The sequence below is a fragment of the Ptiloglossa arizonensis genome, chromosome 3 (assembly GCF_051014685.1).
Source record: "Ptiloglossa arizonensis isolate GNS036 chromosome 3, iyPtiAriz1_principal, whole genome shotgun sequence".
NCBI classification, from domain to species: domain Eukaryota; kingdom Metazoa; phylum Arthropoda; class Insecta; order Hymenoptera; family Colletidae; genus Ptiloglossa; species Ptiloglossa arizonensis.
In genome coordinates this window covers 30,877,879-30,894,101 of record NC_135050.1, presented here as the reverse complement: position 1 = coordinate 30,894,101, position 16,223 = coordinate 30,877,879, and the positions used below count along the sequence as shown (strand labels likewise).

Below are 16,223 nucleotides of genomic sequence, written 5' to 3'. Positions count from 1 at the left end.
GTTTTTGGTATTTTTTTTGTCCTTTTTCGTAATTTTCTTCGAGGAACGTCGATCGAGGCGCGCATCGAACTCGAATTCGGTCTCGGCATCGACCGTTCCGTCCTTGTTCGTACAAAATATATTTTATCGTAACAATTTCTATCCGCGATGGTCTTAACGTTAAAATCGTCGTGTCGGTCGTGGTCGCGGGACCGTTGGCGACGAGCACCGTCCCTCCGTCCCTTGGTCGGTCCGTTCGTCCGTTCGTCCGTTCGTCGGTCCGTCGGTCCAGCCGTCCGTTCGGCGCGGAACCGCGGTCGGCGCCGCGTCGAAAAATCGCTATTGACGAACCGCTGTCAAAGTCGATTTTCGTATCCGTCGGCGGGGCTCGCGGTGCCGCGGATCGGCTCGGTTCGCGTCGGGGCGCTCTCTCGCGTCGCCTCGATCGAACGAAAGGCGAGTTCGGTCGGTGAAGTCGGTGGAGTCGATGGAGTCGGTAAAGTCGGTGGTTCGGCTACGAGTTCCATCGGTCGTAGGTGCGCGGGCGCGGGCGCGAATTCCGTGTAGCCGATCGCGTTCGAGGAGCGCGAGCGAGGCGGCGCTCGTCGAGGGTGTCGGGCCGGCGTTGTTCCTATCCTCGAACGGTCTCGCGCGTCGTCGGGTTCGCGATTTCGGCCGGCTCGTTGACGGTGAATCTGTGGCAAGGCTCGGGTGGCGAGGGGGAGGCCCCGCCGTCCTCGGACCTCGGGACGGGCATCGGGACCCCGTTTTGCACGTAGCGAGTCAACCTCGTCGGCAGGGAGCCCGCGTTCAGCTGATAGAACTCGACCAGCTGCAGCAGGTCGTAGAACTTGGTGGCGCCCTTGTCGAGAGTGTAGAGCCAGCAGTTGCATCGCTCGTCGAACACCTGGAAGAGAAGCGAAGTTGCGCGGTGCTCGGGAACGAACGATCGGCTCACTCACGGGCTGAATCTGCGCGTGAAACACTTTGTCGCTGAACTTGTAGGTCAACACGTACGCCCCCGAGTTGCTCTTGCTCTCGCGAACCAGGAACGCGCTGAAACGGTATCGAGGTTAGGTGGATCGCGGTCGTTGGTCGGTTGGTCGGTTGGTCGGTCGGTCGGTCGGTCGGTCGGTCGGTCGGTCGGTCGGTCGGTCGGTCGGTCGGTCGGTCGGTTGGTTGGTTCGCTCACCCGTCGACGGAACCGTGGTCCCGGACGATAGCCGCCGCCACGTCCCTCTTCAGTCTACGATGGAACCACGGCTGGAGCGCGTGGATCCCCTCGTCGAGACCGTGGAGTCTGACCACCGCGCAGCCGGGCGGCGCTCGCGAGAACGGTCGCCAGCTTCGCCGCCAATCGATCCCCTCGCTCTCGGCGATGTCCTTGGCCTCCTTCGGATCCTCGACGATCCTTCCGACGCTTCCGGTGAAATCCATGGCCACCCGCGATCGCACCGATTCCTGCGAACAACGCACCGCGATGCTGTCGATCGTCCCCCCTCCGGATCGGCCCGGCTCGACCCGACTCGACCCGGCTCGACCCGGCTCGACCCGGCCCACCCTCGGCGAACGCACCGAGGGCTCGGAGGGCTCGGAGGGCTCGGAGGGCTCGGAGGGCTCGGAGGACTCGCGGAGAGGGATCCGCGCGCGTCGAGAGGGAAACGAACGCGGCGCGATCCGTGCAAAAGCCGACTCGAGAGGGAGAAGCGGTTCGATGTCAAGGTCGCGGGAGCGCAGGCGCGTGGAATCGACCGAGCGTTCTCGCTCCGTTCGTGCTCCGAAACGGCCAAACGCGAGAGAATCGAGAAGAGAGAACAGACGCGTCCAAGGTTCAGGGAAAGAGGGAAATTCGCGGACGCGGACGAGTAGTTTCGAGCGGAGTACGCGGCTCGCGAACTGCCGCGAACCGGCGCGAACCGCCGCGACGTATCGCGATCGATAACCACCGTGCCGGCCGGCCAGCCGGCCAGCCGGCCCGTAGCAACGCTCGACCGCGCGCGCTTTTTGTTCGATTTTCGAAACCAGCGGAGCTAGGAGCTTGCGCACCCCCTCCCTTTAGATTTTGCGGAACGAAAGACGGCGTGGGCGTCGGGCGTCGGGCGTCGAGCCTCTCGCCTCGACGGCGGCGTACCCTTTCGCTCGGTACCGAGAGAGAATCGGTAGAGGCCAACTCACGTTGGACGCGTCGTGGTTGCCGTATCGTTCCTTCGAACCGTCTCCGTTGCTCTGCTCGCACTGTTTGTTCTTGAACGCTCGGTAGTTTTCCCTGAGTTGCTTGCCATACTGCGACAGAACGAAATTGCTCGATTATCGGAGCGGCCGAGGGTGCCGGTCGCGTTCCTTTCTCCCGTTAGAGCTCCCGCGCTCGAGCCCGGCCTTCTCGACGGAACCACCGTTTTCGACGCGCGCACCGATCGACCAGAGAACCGAGGGGACGCCGAACAAAGAACCTCGATCGCGAAACGTCGTCGACGCGTCTCTCGACGAGCGGGTACGACGTGGAACTGGGAACTGGGAAGCGGTCGCGCGCGTCAAACGGCGACGCGGAACGCGGAACGCGGAACGAGGAACGGAAAGAATCGAGTTTCTGGTTACCTTGGCGAGTCTCATGGCCGCGAGCCAGCAAACGCGGGACTTTTCACCGTGGAAAGCGACGACCTTGAGCCCGGATTCTCCAGCCTCGGTGCTTTCGGCTTCGGCCCCGCTGGACGTATCCGCGCTCCTGTACGCCGCGTGGCCCGACCACCGACCGACCGGAGTCGGTTCTCCGTCCTCCTGAAATCGTTCGAGCATCGTCAAATTACCCGATTCCTCGATTCCTCGACGGGGACGCCCGCGATACGAGACCGGTCGATCGAACCGCGAGCTCGACTCGGCCAAGCTCCGCACCGGAACCGGTTTTTACCACCGATTCCAGAACCGCGGCCACCCGTGCTCGGGGAAACCCGAAAAGATTCCTCTCTCTCGTCGCCTCGCCTCGCCTCGCCTCGCCTCGCCTCGCCTCGCCTCGCCTCGCTCCGCTCCGCTCCGACCCTTCGAGATCCGAGGGAGCCCCGTTTACACCGGAAGCGGCAAACTTTTCTCTCGCCTCGAACGCGCTTCGCGATTCAAAGGTCGAAGGGACCGATGCCAAGACCCAGTCGAGCGCGATGCGCCGCTCTTCGAGAATCCCCGTTCACGAGCCGAACGAAAATACATCGAGTCCGAACCTCCGAACGCCCGATCCGCGGCGATCCGCGGCGAACCGCCACGCGTACGATCGACGATCCCAACGAGGACCGCGAGGACCGCGAGGACCGCGAGGACCGTAACGAGAAACCGATCCATACCCTTGGCGGGAAACATCCGCCGAACCGACCAAACGGACGGATCTCCTCCAAGGAACGGAGCTACGCGCCGCGCAACGCGCACCGCGCGCGAACGGGAACGACGCTCGCTCTCGCGAACGGGGGACGTTTCTTTTCCCTCCGTCGAGAACCCGAGCGAGAGAACGGTTCGCGTTCGCCGCGACGCGAACGGGGATCGATGTCGGTCCGTACGAGCCTCGGGGCTCGTCCATTTTACCCAGAATCCGACGACCCTTTTTTCATTTTCGAGATACCGATACGAGGATCGAAACCTCTTACGAATCGACCTCGAACCGTCTTTATCATCGATCGGATCTACTTTCTTTCCATCCTTCGTTCTTTCCTTCCTGTTTTCGCGCCTCCCGTCCAGAGGTCTATCGACCGCGGATTAATTTCGAGCGGATTTCGTTCCGTCGATACGCGCGCTAAAATTCTAGCTTCTTCCCGACTCTTTCTCGACCGACGTGCCACACCTGCTGCCGTTGGCATTTTCGCCGGTACAAAACAACGCGGATGCCTCGACGCGCTCGGTTCGTCGGTGCGCGCGCTTCCTCGCTCGCTCGTTCGCTCGTTCGCTCGCTCGCGTGTTTTCTTTCGTTTCGGCCGGTCCAAGCCCCGATCACCGGTAAACGCGCGCCCGATCGCGAAAACCGTCCGACGTTCCGATTTCACCGACGCTCCTTTCCACGAGCGAAACATCGTTTTCTCGCCGCCCCGGCGATTCGACTTTCCTCGTGTTACCGCTTCTCGTTGCGCGAGACCGGCGGAACGGAACGGGCGGAAGGCACGCTCGGACGTCGAACGGAGGGGTGGGACGGTCGACGAGGAAGACGGATCGACGGACGACGGGCGACGGGCGACGGGCGACGGGCGACGGGCGACGGGCGACGGGTGACGGGCGACGGGCACCGGGCGCCGGGCGCCGGGTGTCGGGCGACGAGCGACGGGCAATCGGCGAAAGGCAAAGGGCGAACGGTGAAGGGCAAAGGGCAAGGAACAAAGGGTGAAGGGTGAACGACGGAGCGTAAAGAGGAAGCGTAGAGAGGGGTTGGGTGGTGTGAGTGTGCCGGCGGGGGGAGGGGGAGGGGGGAGGGGGGGTGAAGAGCCAAGTACGAATTAGGAGGGAGAAGGAGCGATGCGACGGGAAAGCGAAGAGAAGAGACGAGCTACCGGCGACGATAACGGCGGACCGCGCGACGACGCCGATCTTCTCTCCTCGGTCCTCTTTTTGGTTCCTCGAGGAAACTCGGTCGGTTCCCCGATCGACTGGCTCCGCGACTAACGGCGTCCAGGCGGTCGGTCACGGTTCAAACGACGACGGCGACGTTCGCGTCCAGAGCGTAGGAGGCGCGCGCGCGCATCGCCTCCCAACAGCGTCGGAACGACAACTGACGGAGCGACCGCTGCTCGCCGGTACCCTCGTGCACAGCGCCGGACAAAGATCCGAAGATCGCCGAATCGCTCGCCGAGAACGACCGAGCCCGCCAGTCAGCTGGTTTCCCGGCGGCGGCAGACTGCATCGGTCGCGCGCCGCAGCTGCGCCCGTTCTTCGCTTCCTCGCTTCGATCACGGTCGCTCGCGAACTTTCCCGAATCAGCTGGCTGCCCATCCGCTCCCACCGGCACCGTCCGGACCCCGGCGCCCGTTACCCCGCTTCCCTCCTGGAACCCGATCGGCGCCAATTTCTCGAAACCGAGCTTCGCTTCGATCCCCCCGAATATTTACGTAACCCAGCGTCTTCCCATTTTCCACTTTTCCGCTTTTTCCGCTTTTCCGCTTTTCCGCTTTTCTCGTTCTCGTTCTCGCGATCTTTCCTCCGCGAAAACAGTTGCTCTTTTCACGGTCTCTTCTGGCTGCGTCTTCCACGAATTTCGAACGTCCGACCACGCCCTATTTTTCCTTGGAAACCGCAACACCTCTGCCGATCGGGAAACTCGAGGGAACGCGTCTCACGAGCGAGGAAACGATCGGATTTTCGCCGACGCTGCGAACGTCGCCCCACCTCACCGCCACTGCCCCCCCCCCCCCCCCCCGCCTCTCTCTCTCTCTCTCTCTCTCTCTCTCTCTCTCTCTCTCCCCAGTCTTTCACGCTCGTATAAATACGTCTCGGCGATTCTCGCCGACTCGCAAACGGTGCTCATCGCTTCGCTCGTACGCGCGTACCGACGCGCAACTCGTCGCGTTTATCGACGTCAAACGCTTTTACTCCGTCTTTGCGTTTACGGTCGAAATTTCGATCCCGTGAAATCGACGAGAAAACGCCTCGCGGAACGCGAGCACGAGCGTTGAACGACGGTCCGAAAAACCTGCGCGGCCGCATCTTGTTGCGAACGCGATTACGCGGCTTCGCGAAGCCTCGGAAATGCGAGAGCGAGAAAGCAACAGAGAGCAAGAGGGAGAGAGAGAGAGAGAGAGAGAGAAAAGGTTCTCGGTCGGCAACTCGTTCCATCTCCGAATCGAAAAGTTTTCCCGTCGCAGAATTCGAACGCGTTTCGTCGTTTACGTAAGGGGAAAACGCTTCGCCGTGTTTGTTCGTCCCGACGCGCAACGATTCGCACGAGAAGGAAACCGGAGGTTCGTTCCTCTCGCGTTCCGGTGTGTCCCTCGGCGGGCGACACGTAGCTGTCCCTCCTCCCGCTCTCGTCGCGCGTCGCGACGGATCGATATGCCCCACTGAACCAACTGCGCGTCGTCGGCCGCCAGGTTTCGCGTCGTCGCTCTTCCATCGACTCGGTCGAATCGTCGTTGGATCGTGAGTTGGCTCGCAAGGATCGAAGAGGCCGAAAAAGTGGAAGACGAACGTATTTCGGCCGGTGACGCTAAAAGCGACGGTTACGCGTTCGGAAAATCCGTACCTTTTGGTCGCGCGCCAAGAACCAACGGCGCGCATTCTACTCCAAATACCCTAACCCACTAAACTCGTATCGATTCTAAAACGACACGCGGCGGGGCGGTTCGATGCGATGCGGTGTAGCGCGGGGCGGCGCGGGGCAGGGCGCACCGCACCGGTGCGGGTGCGGGTAAGGGTGCGGGTAAGGGTGCGGGGTGGAGCGGGGATGCGGGGGACGGGACGCCGTGAGTCGCCGTGATGCGTCGCGATGCGCCGTGACGGGCCGTGACGCGCGGGGACGCGCCGCGACATCGAAAATCGACCAACTTTCCGCATCTTTTTCGTTCGACGAGAGGTCGACGTCCGATCGAATCGAGAAAGTTTCTCTCGCTTCGATCGCAAAGTTTCGTCCAACGCGAAAAACGGCCAAAATTCGAAAAGATTTTCGAAAAAACCGCGTGGCTTGTCGAATCCGGAGCCAGAGCCATTTCGAGAACGAAAATGCGAATCGTTCGCGGTTCGTCACGCGTCGCGAACGCGAACAACGACGCGGATGCAGCGGACGTCGTAATACGACGCGTTGCGAAAACGCATTGTATTTGCCCGACACCCTGAACGGAGAAAGGGGAGAACGAGCGCGGACGAAGCAGGAAGGCCGACGCAGCCCGGCCACCGACCGAGACGAGAGATTGCCGCGTTTTCCGCGAACGTCAGCGTTCCGGAACGGACCGCGATCGAAACGCGATCGAAACGCGATCGATCGAAAAACGGAGATGAAACTTTACCGAAACGGAAGACGTTCGGTTCTCCGAATCGATTCTCTCGGTCCGGATTATGAGTCGTTTCGGAAACAGGTGCGACGCACCGAACGAACGCGAGCCAGTTTCGCGCACGACGGTTTCGGGAAATCTCGTTCGTCGCGAAAAAGACGATGGCGGGGACGGCTACGGACTCGTTTCCTTCCCCGTTGACGATAGCGACGATAAAAGCCGCCAAGAGAGAGGATGGACGAGGGAAGGAAACGGGGAGTCGCGAACGAGGAGCCTGGAGCGCGGAGTGGGGAGTGGAGAGTCGAGCGCAACCGAGAACCGGTGTACCGCGAAGAGAGGACGAGGGGAGGACGAGTCGAGTCGTGTCGAAAAAAAGAAAGAAGGGAAAACGGTGGTGTAGGATTAGGAGAGGAAGGAGGGGGAGCCAGGCAGAAGGCAGGTCGTCGACCCGGGGAGCGGCGTTCCTAGCGGAATAGCTCTTTCGCCGACTCGAATGTGTGTCACGCGCGTCACACTCGTCGAGATCGTTCGCGGCGACTCGCGTCGACCGGCGAGGATCGGATCGCTTCGCGACCGCCGAACCGGAATCGAGGTTTTTTTACGAAGAGCGGTAACGATGCTGCGAAAGTGAAATCGGTGCTTCTCTCTTCGAAACGCTCGATTTCGGGGACTCTTTCGGTGCCGAGCCGCGCGACGTCGCGGCAATCGCGGCAATCGCGGCAGTCGCGCGGTGGGCGTATCGCGGTCGGTGAAAGCGCGAATGACCGACCCGCGCAACGTTCGCGCGTTTACCAGCGCGTCCGAGCGCGCATCGATCGACACCGAGCGATCCCGACCGATGGCGAACGATTCCGAACGATTCCGAACGATCCCGAACGATCCCGAACGATTCCGAACGATCCCGAACGAATTCGCGCTCGCCGAGAACGTCCGACGCCGAATTCCGGGAAATCGCTCGGATCGCAGCAGATGCCAAAAGTAAGGAACGCTCGGAGAAAGCGAGAAAGTCGTCGCGAACGAGAAAGATTCTTCGGCCGGAAAATTCCGTGATGGCTGAAAACCTGCACCGATCGATAATTTTCGATCGCGTCGTAAAGGGAATCGTCCACGAGAGTTTCCACTCGTTCCATCCTCCAATCTCCGTCCTTTGTTCTCGATGGACTTTCGACTTCTCGACGCGAAGGACGAGAAACACCCAAGAGTTTTTTACACCATTTTTCGTTCGTTCCGACGTTCTGGAACATCGAAACGTTTCCCGTTCCGTCCCCTCCAGCGACGCGGAACGCGTTACGAGTCCCCTCTATTTCCGATTCCCGGCGTTCGCCGCGCCTCGGAGTCTTTCGAGTCGATAAGGTCGGACTCGACGGTGAAACGGTAAGAGGTTTCCGACGAGAAACATTTTTCGAGTAATCGCGATCGAAACTATCTCGAATCGCGCGACGCTTTCCGAGTCCGTTGCCACGGTGGTGCACGGTTCAACGGTCGTCGTCGGTAAAACGAACGAAGGATCGTCCGTCGAATTACCGATCGAAATCGAAACCGGAGTACGCGCGGCCAACGCGACGGAGGGACGGTCGCGCGTGCGAGATCGAAGGTTTCGCGCGTCGTTGTCTCTCGTTGCCGTAGTCGCGACAGCGAGACGAGGACGATGTCGTTTCTCGCGTCTCGAAATATCGCGAAGAAGCTTACTGGATCGTCGTCGGTGGCACGGTCGTCGTGGTCGTCGCGGTCGTTGCGGTCGTTGCGGTTGTTGCGGTCGTCGGTGCGTCGATCGTATCTCGATCGCGTTCGATCGAACTCGAACGCGTCGCACCGAGATCCGAGCCGCTCGTAGCTTCCTACTCGAGTCACGGAGCGGGCGGAAAGCCCGGGAAACGCGACGCCGCTCTCCAGACACGAGCACATCCTCGGCAACCAATCTGCGAAGGTGGAAGAAAAAAGAAACACCGTAGAAAAGCGTCGATCGATCGACGGAGAGAGCGGAAGAGAAAAAGGAGGAGGAGGAGGAGGAGGAGGAGGAGGAGGAGGAGGAGGAGATGGAGGTGGAGGGGGAGGAGCAGGAGGTGGTGGACTTTGATCGGCGACGTTCGCTTCGAAAACGGGAGGGAAGACGACTCTCGAGCGGACAAAGAGAGGAGACCGGCGATTCGGAGCGAGCGAGAACGCTCCGGTTTCTTTTTCTCGCGTCGAGAGAATGATTCGCGGAACGCGCGACGTCGCGGAACGATACCGATTACGGGGCGACCTCGACCGCGGCCTTGGCCCGTGAGCGGGCGCGAGTTCGCGCGGAAACGAACGAACGCGCGAAAATCGTCCGATCGTCCGGAAAACGAGGAAAGTCGTTTCGAATGGTCGCGAATCGTCGGGAACGATCGCGAGTCGTCGGGGAAAGAGGGACGAAGCGACCTTCGGTCGCGCGCTCGTGCGGTTTCTTCTCGTTTCCGCGATAAAGCCGTCGCGAGAACGAGGATGATTTACGATCGAGCAGCGAGACGATAAGCGACGCGGCGACGACGATTCTCCGAGGCTCGTCCGATTCGTTTCGTTTTCTCGCGACTCGATCGGCACCGCCCTCGCTTCGCCCGTTCGGATCCGGCTCGGAACCGCTCGGAAGCGATCGCGCGCTCGCTTCTTTTCGCGAAACGGGCTTTGTGCGTTCGTGCGTTCGTGCGTTCGTGCGTTGGTGCGTTGGTGCGTTGGTGCGTTCGTGCGTTCGAACTCGTTTCGAACTTACCGCGAACGTTCGAGCATCGTCGACGAACCCTGCAGAGCCAGGTCGACGCGGAGTCTTCTCCGTCGCGCGTCGAATCGGCGCAGTCGGCGAGTTGCGCGCAACTCGCGAGATACGAATCGCCGTAAATTCTCGTCGTGGTCGTGATCGTGGTCGTGGTCGTGGTCGTGGTCGTGGTCGTGGTCGTGGTCGTGGTTGCGGTCGTGGTCGTGGTCGTTACCGCTGGATCGGACGCGATGTTTTCGAAGTTGCTCGATCTCGGGGCGTCGAGAACGGGATTTTCCGGGCGGCGAGCGCAACCTCCGGGCGAGAAGCGGTCGTCGTCCTCGAACGCGGTCGTGGTCGCGGACCTTCCCACCATGGCGACGAGTCTGAAACAAAGGCGCCGCCTCGTCGTTATCGTCGCGGACGGGACATCGGGCGTCGTTTCGCTTACGATGGTCCGTTCGAAAGCTCCTCCGAGATCGAGAAACGAGGACGGTGGACGGTCCCGGATAGGAGTTCGGAAAAAGAGATCGCGAAACGGCGACGAGCGCGCGAACGAGAGCGTCGCCGCGAGAAACGAACTCGAAAGAGAGGACGACTCGCGACGCTCGCGTCGCCCGAGGCCGAGGCCGAGGCCGAGGCCGAGGCCCCTCCTCGGATTTTTCGCCGTGTATTTTTTTATACGATCGTCGAGACGCGACGAGGCTAACGAGGGTCAACTCGGCTCTAAATTGACGACGCGTGTCTAAATTGGCCGCGGGAAGGTACGTAACGATATCGTGGTCGCGGTGGTGGTCGGTATCGTCGCGATCGTCGCCGTCGAACGCGAAAGAAAACGGAGAGAGGCGAGGAACTCGAGGATAACGGCGAAAGGAGAGAACGGGAAGAGCGCTTCACCGGAGAGGAAGAGAAGGCACTTGGGCGTTCGAAGGTGCGCGCGCTCTTCGCGAGACTCGAACGGCATTGGTCGATGGTACGCGACGGTACGCGACGGTACGCGACGGTACGCGACGGTACGCGACGGTACGCGACGGTACCCGACGGTACGCGTTCGGGAACTTACGTCGCTCGAAGATGCTCGAATCCGGCCGCGTTTCGAGGACGCTCCTCGATCGTTCCCACGTATCGTCCGGTCCGACCCCTTTGGTTCTTTTCTCCGGAAGGTCACCGCCGAAACCGACGAGGTCGGCGACGGCAACCCCAGGAGGCGCGCTCGCCTGCCATTTCGATCGAACGGTGCGCGACGCCCTCGATCTCCGACGCGCAACTGAGAGGATCGGTGGTCCGCGCTCGCACGGGCTCGCACGCGCCGGCGTGAACCGAGCGTGTCCGTTCGAAGGACCGTTTGAAAAGTGGTTTCCCGCGAGGTTGAGAACGGTGGCCCGCGGTGCCGAAAATAGCGAGGCGCGAGCCTCGGCTAAAATTAATCGAGCGGCTCTCTTCTCCGTATTCCCGTCTCGCGTTTCTTCTCGATCGGTGGCTCTGCGTTTCGTATCGGGGTCCCATGGAACTCTCGGAGGAAGGATACAGGAGGGTGTGCTCCCTGGAGACGGTGCGATCCGGGAAGAAGGGATTCTTCGTGGAGTTCGGCGAGCGAGTGAGGCGGGTCGCGGGAGGAGACTGGATCGCGAACGCGTTCGGAGGTGCCGGTGACGACGAGAGCCGTATCCGAGCGATTTACGCGGAGGGCAGGGTGAGGGCGGAGGTTCTCGGTACCCTGAGCAGGACCAAGACTCTCTACAGGGCGAAGGACGCGATCGCCTCGAGGGCCAGGCGTCTCGAGGGATTCGCCGCGGTGGCCGCGGCGGAACGCGAGAAGGCCCTGCTGCTCTTCAGCCAGGCCGTGCTTCGCGCACCGGCCCCAGGTTCACCCTCCGCCGTTCCCCGATCGTTCTACTCCCGATTCGAGGAGGTTCACCGTGCCCTCCCCGTTTCAGGAATCTGCGAGAGCACCGTCGACCGAGGACTCGCGCTTCCGCTCGCTCTGCTGGCCAGAGCGGAACTGTTCGCGACGCTCGGGGAGCACGGTCTCGCGTTCGAGGACCTGAACCTGATCGAGGAGAAAGAGCTGCCGCCGGATCGATTACGGTGAGTGGTCTCGGTAGGTCGAGTCGAGGTAAACATTTCGAACGCGAGCGCGAACCTTTCAGGACCGAGCTCGCTCGTAAGAGGGACGAGTGCGAGAGGATCTTGCGCGCGAACGAGAACAGTCTGGTTCCCGGAGGGGCGCTCCTCGATCGTAAACGTACGTTACCCGAAAACGAGATAGAATCGCGCGGATCCGAATTGACGATGATTTTCTCGTAGCGTTGCCGGCGAGCCGCCCGAGCCGCCCGAGCCGCCCGAGCCGCCCGAGCCGCCCGAGCGGAGGGGAGAATCCCCGGCTACCGGGCGCTTCGAGCCTCATCGATATCGAGGAAACCGCGACCGCGGGCCACCGAGCGATCGCCGCCGAGGAGATCGTACCGGGGGACACTTTGGCCATCGAGCCACCGATCGCGGCCTGCCTCCTGCCCGAATACTTTGGCACCCACTGTCACCACTGTTTCTCGAGGTGAGCGACCCTCCCTCCGTCGACCGTTGACCGCTCGAGCAACGAACAAATACCTTCCAACTTTCAGATTACGAGCTCCCGTAGGATGCCCGGACTGCACCACCGTCGCCTTCTGCGCTCGAACCTGCAGGGACGTGGCGCTCGCGAGCTATCATCGCTACGAGTGCAAGATACTGGCGCTGCTGATAGGTAGATAAACAGAGAACGCGAGATAACACGAGAGAGATACCGTACGTTATTTGTCCCGTTCAGGCTCGGGAATGAGCGCGTTGAGCACCCTCGCTCTGCGAATGGTCACCGCGAACGGTCCGAGCGCTTGCGCCGAGATCTACCGAGCGATCGCGAGTCGCGAGGATACCGCGAAACCGTCCGATGATCCCTCGCCGGGGACGAGCAGATCCGCGAAACGCCGCCTCCGAAAGAAGAAGCTTCGCGACTCGAGGTACTCGACGGAGAAACGGCTCGATCTTCGAGCCTACGATCTGGTCGCGCACGCCGATCGGAGAACGCCCCAAGACTTTTTCGAGCGATCGCTGATGGCCGCGTTCCTCCTCAAGTGTTTGCAGAGGGTCGACTTCTTCGCTAAAGTCAGCCGAGACGACGGTAAAGTAACGAACGATCACCGATCGAGCCGATTTACCCCGATCGAGCGAATCGCGGCCCGATCTTTCCTTTCAGAGTCGCCGAACGAGCAGGAGATCCAGGTGGCGGTCCTTCTGCTGAAGCACCTTCAGCTGCTCCAGTTCAACGCTCACGAGGTGTTCGAGACACGGCTCGGGCCGGAGCATCGGTTCCGGGGCAGCAGACCCGTCTACATCGGGGTGGCCGTTTACCCGACCGTCGCGAGATTCAACCACGACTGCTATCCGGCGGTGACCAGGTGCTCTGTTACCCCGTTTAATCGCGGAACACGATGAAATCGTCTTCTACCCCTAAATCCTCTCGTTTGGTCCCCGTTCTCAGATACTTTCTCGGTCGATCCATCGTGATTCGAGCGATTCGCAAGCTGCGGATCGGAGAACCGGTCGCCGAAAATTATGGGCCCATATTCACCAAGAGAAGCCTGAACGAACGACGAAAAACCCTGGCTGGGAGATACTGGTTTCGGTGCGAGTGCACGGCCTGTCGCGAGGACTGGCCCGGCTTCGAGACCCTGACCAACGATCGCGTTCGATTCAGGTGAGATTTCTCCTTTGGAACGGTTACCGACGGGAATCTCCTCGGAGAACTTATCGGTCCTCGATTCCCCCAGATGTCCGACCGAGGGATGCGAGAAGCTTCATCGACGTCCGCGAGACGCGAACCGAGCCCTGGAATGTTCCGGGTGTCGTCGAAAAATCGATCTGCGCGGCTCCGTCGAAGCCCTGGCCGCTTGCGAGGAGTTCTACGCTCGCGGTTTCGCCGCGATGGACCAGGAACGAGTCGAAACCGCCCTCGAGCTATTCTTCGAGGGTGCGAACGCGTTCCACCGCGTCGCGGTGCCGCCTCACAGGGACACGCACTTGGCCGAGATCGCGGCGAGCGCGTGCATGGCCGATGCCGGGAACCTCTGGCGACCGCCGCCTATTTCGAACTCCGACCCGAAACTTACCTTCGATCGGTAACGGTTGCTCGATGCGAACGAAAATTATACGAGCTCCGCGCGTTGCGTATTCATCACCCCCCGTGAGGGCACCCTTCCTTCGCCCGAGAAACCACCGTCTTTCCTTGCGCCGACGACAATGGGCCGAGATTCTTCCATCGAAACGATCTCCTCGAGGCTCCGAAGGGAGAAAGGACGGGTCGGGTAGAAAACGAAACGCTCTCGATGCTCGGTTCGTCGATTTTGCGATTTTTTTGGCATTTATTTTTTATAATGCACATGTTTCGTGAAAAAATTAAATTTCGTATATGAAATTAGCTTTTTCCAAGTTTCGCTTTCCGTATAAAATTCACTGGGTCAGAGGGCTTGGGAGTCGAGGGAAAGGGACGAGGATGGAGACGAGTCGGCTGGGGGGAGGCAGTCGATGGACGACGCCTTGAAGGCGCGTGAACGGAGCGACGCGACGCGTTCGGCGAGATTTTCCTCCGTGCGATTTTCCCGGAACTTTATCCAGTTTCCTCTAGTTTCCTCTAGTTTCCTCTCCTTTTTCGCCTGGCTCGTCCCTGTCCCGTGCTCCAGGACGAATCGCGTCACGATCTTCTCGCGAAAAACTGAATCGGAACTAATTGACTGTCGCGAAGTGGCGCGCGCGTTGCGTTGCGTTGCGTTGCGTTGCGTTGCGTTGCGTTGCGTTGCGTTGCGTTGCGTTGCGTTGCGTTGCGTTGCGTTGCGTCGTAATCGTTTCGTTTCGTTGCGTTGCGTTGCGTTGCGTTGCGTCGCTTCGCGTTTCGAGAAACTTTCCATTCGATATCGATCGCGGTACGACGATGCCGAGAAATGTCGCGAGATCGTACAACCGCGAACCGAGTCGATTCTCCATTCCTCTCGTTCGCACAACGTTCGCTCGCCACGCATCGACTCTCTTTCTTCCTTTTTGCTCTTTTCCTCGACTTTAACCGTCTTTGTACCTCGTGGGAGCGCACGATCACCTATTTCCTTACCGTATCGAACGCGCGACAACCCCTTTTCTACCGATTACTTTGTATTTCATCGTCCATTTCGCCCGAATTACCGATCGTCCACGAACCAACGCGATCGCGCCAAATATTCTCCCACTCGGCACTACGCGAGTAGTGCTTCCACTCGCGCATTTTCTCTCTCTCTCTCTCTCTTTCTCTCTGTGTATCGTACTTTCCAACGTTTCAAACTCTATTCGGACAAACGTGAATAACGACAACGACAACGACACAGCACAACGGTGATAACGATGACGACGACGACGACGACGACGACGACGACGACGACGACGACGACGACGACGACGACGACGACGACGACGACGACGACGACGACGACGACGACGACGACGACGACGACGACGACGACGACGACGACGACGACGACGACGACGACGACGACGACGACGACGACGACGACGACGACGACGACGACACCGTCGAAGAAAAATCAACGAAAGATACCTCCCGCGCTCCGAGCAAACAAAAAAAATCACAAAAATGAACAGACACAAATAACCAGTCGGAAACAAGTTGCGTGAAAATTTCGAAACGTTTGAAAAGAAAATTGTATATTTTATTCTCCGACGATAGGACTACGAACTAAAATTTAAAAAAGTAATTGCGTTTCCATGCAAAATTATATAAATCTCTCTCTCTCTCTCTTTCTCGCACACAAACACTCTGCCGCCCCATTGGCAAACCGCAGGTTTGCATCGTCGATCGAGTACTACCGAAAAGACTGCGATTTCCAAGAATCGACCTCGGTCGAAGCGCCTCCGATTCGGAAATTGCAGAGACGTCGGACCCCGATTCACGATCGACCGTCAACGCCCAACGTCGACGATTCGTTCCGGTTGTCTCGTGGGTCGGGCCCGCCAGGGGCACCGATCGCGTTATCGCGCACGGAACGAAAGAACGGAGAATTTTTCGGCGGAATATCCCTCCGTGACCGAAATATCTCGTTTCCTCGCGGTCGAAGACGGACAACGTAAAAGCGACGCGACGCGACGGATCTTCGTGGTTCGAAACGGGACGACGAAACGTAGCCCGCGTACCCAACGAACGGTACAATTTTTATCGAAACCGTCACTTGCGCGTACTCTCGCCGATCCAATTTGTCGATTCATCGCGCGTACGATCGCTGAAATAAACGCTCCACGAGCGCGGGGATCGCGTTAAACTCAAAGACATATACGTAAAACGATCGAATGCGTCTCGTTGAAGAAAAATTAAAACATATGGAACAATGAATACGCAAAACAAGAACAAAAATACCACTTTAGTCCATTCGAGTTCGTATCGTATTGTATCGTATCGTATATTATCTGCGTATCGTCTCGTCTCGTCTCGTGTTGTGTCTTATCGTGTCGTGTCGTGTCGTGTCGTGTCGTATCGTATCCTATCACCGTGCTACTTCGTCTTTTCG

The 16,223-nt window shown here is 59.8% G+C and overlaps 2 protein-coding genes across 10 annotated transcripts; one reads left to right on the top strand and one right to left on the bottom strand.

Moving 5' to 3' along the window:
* Positions 1 to 474: 474 nt before the first annotated feature.
* LOC143144119 (growth factor receptor-bound protein 14) lies at positions 475 to 10,846 on the bottom strand. Of its 7 annotated transcripts, none has more exons than XM_076306197.1 (8): positions 10,706 to 10,846; positions 9,661 to 10,028; positions 8,616 to 8,845; positions 2,575 to 2,754; positions 2,155 to 2,262; positions 1,172 to 1,440; positions 942 to 1,035; positions 475 to 886 (listed from the first exon to the last, which is right to left on the bottom strand). In XM_076306197.1, exons 2-8 carry the CDS (start codon positions 10,016 to 10,018, stop codon positions 611 to 613), a joined length of 1,515 nt encoding a protein of 504 aa, XP_076162312.1. In that variant the 5' UTR covers positions 10,019 to 10,028; positions 10,706 to 10,846; the 3' UTR covers positions 475 to 610. The 7 variants fall into 7 exon arrangements, with proteins under 7 accessions (XP_076162312.1, XP_076162313.1, XP_076162314.1 ...); XM_076306198.1 differs by lacking the exon at positions 10,706 to 10,846 and adding an exon at positions 10,094 to 10,218; XM_076306199.1 differs by lacking the exon at positions 2,155 to 2,262.
* LOC143144110 (protein-lysine N-methyltransferase SMYD4) lies at positions 9,632 to 15,960 on the top strand. Of its 3 annotated transcripts, none has more exons than XM_076306169.1 (9): positions 9,632 to 10,406; positions 10,806 to 11,507; positions 11,580 to 11,730; positions 11,793 to 11,887; positions 11,950 to 12,196; positions 12,264 to 12,385; positions 12,449 to 13,076; positions 13,160 to 13,375; positions 13,449 to 15,960. In XM_076306169.1, the coding sequence occupies exons 2-9, from the start codon at positions 11,147 to 11,149 to the stop codon at positions 13,798 to 13,800; spliced, it is 2,172 nt and encodes a 723-aa protein (XP_076162284.1). In that variant the 5' UTR covers positions 9,632 to 10,406; positions 10,806 to 11,146; the 3' UTR covers positions 13,801 to 15,960. The 3 variants fall into 3 exon arrangements, with proteins under 3 accessions (XP_076162284.1, XP_076162285.1, XP_076162283.1); XM_076306170.1 differs by having other exon boundaries at positions 9,632 to 11,507; positions 12,449 to 12,799; positions 12,875 to 13,076; XM_076306168.1 differs by having other exon boundaries at positions 9,632 to 11,507.
* The last annotated feature ends 263 nt before the right edge of the window (positions 15,961 to 16,223 follow it).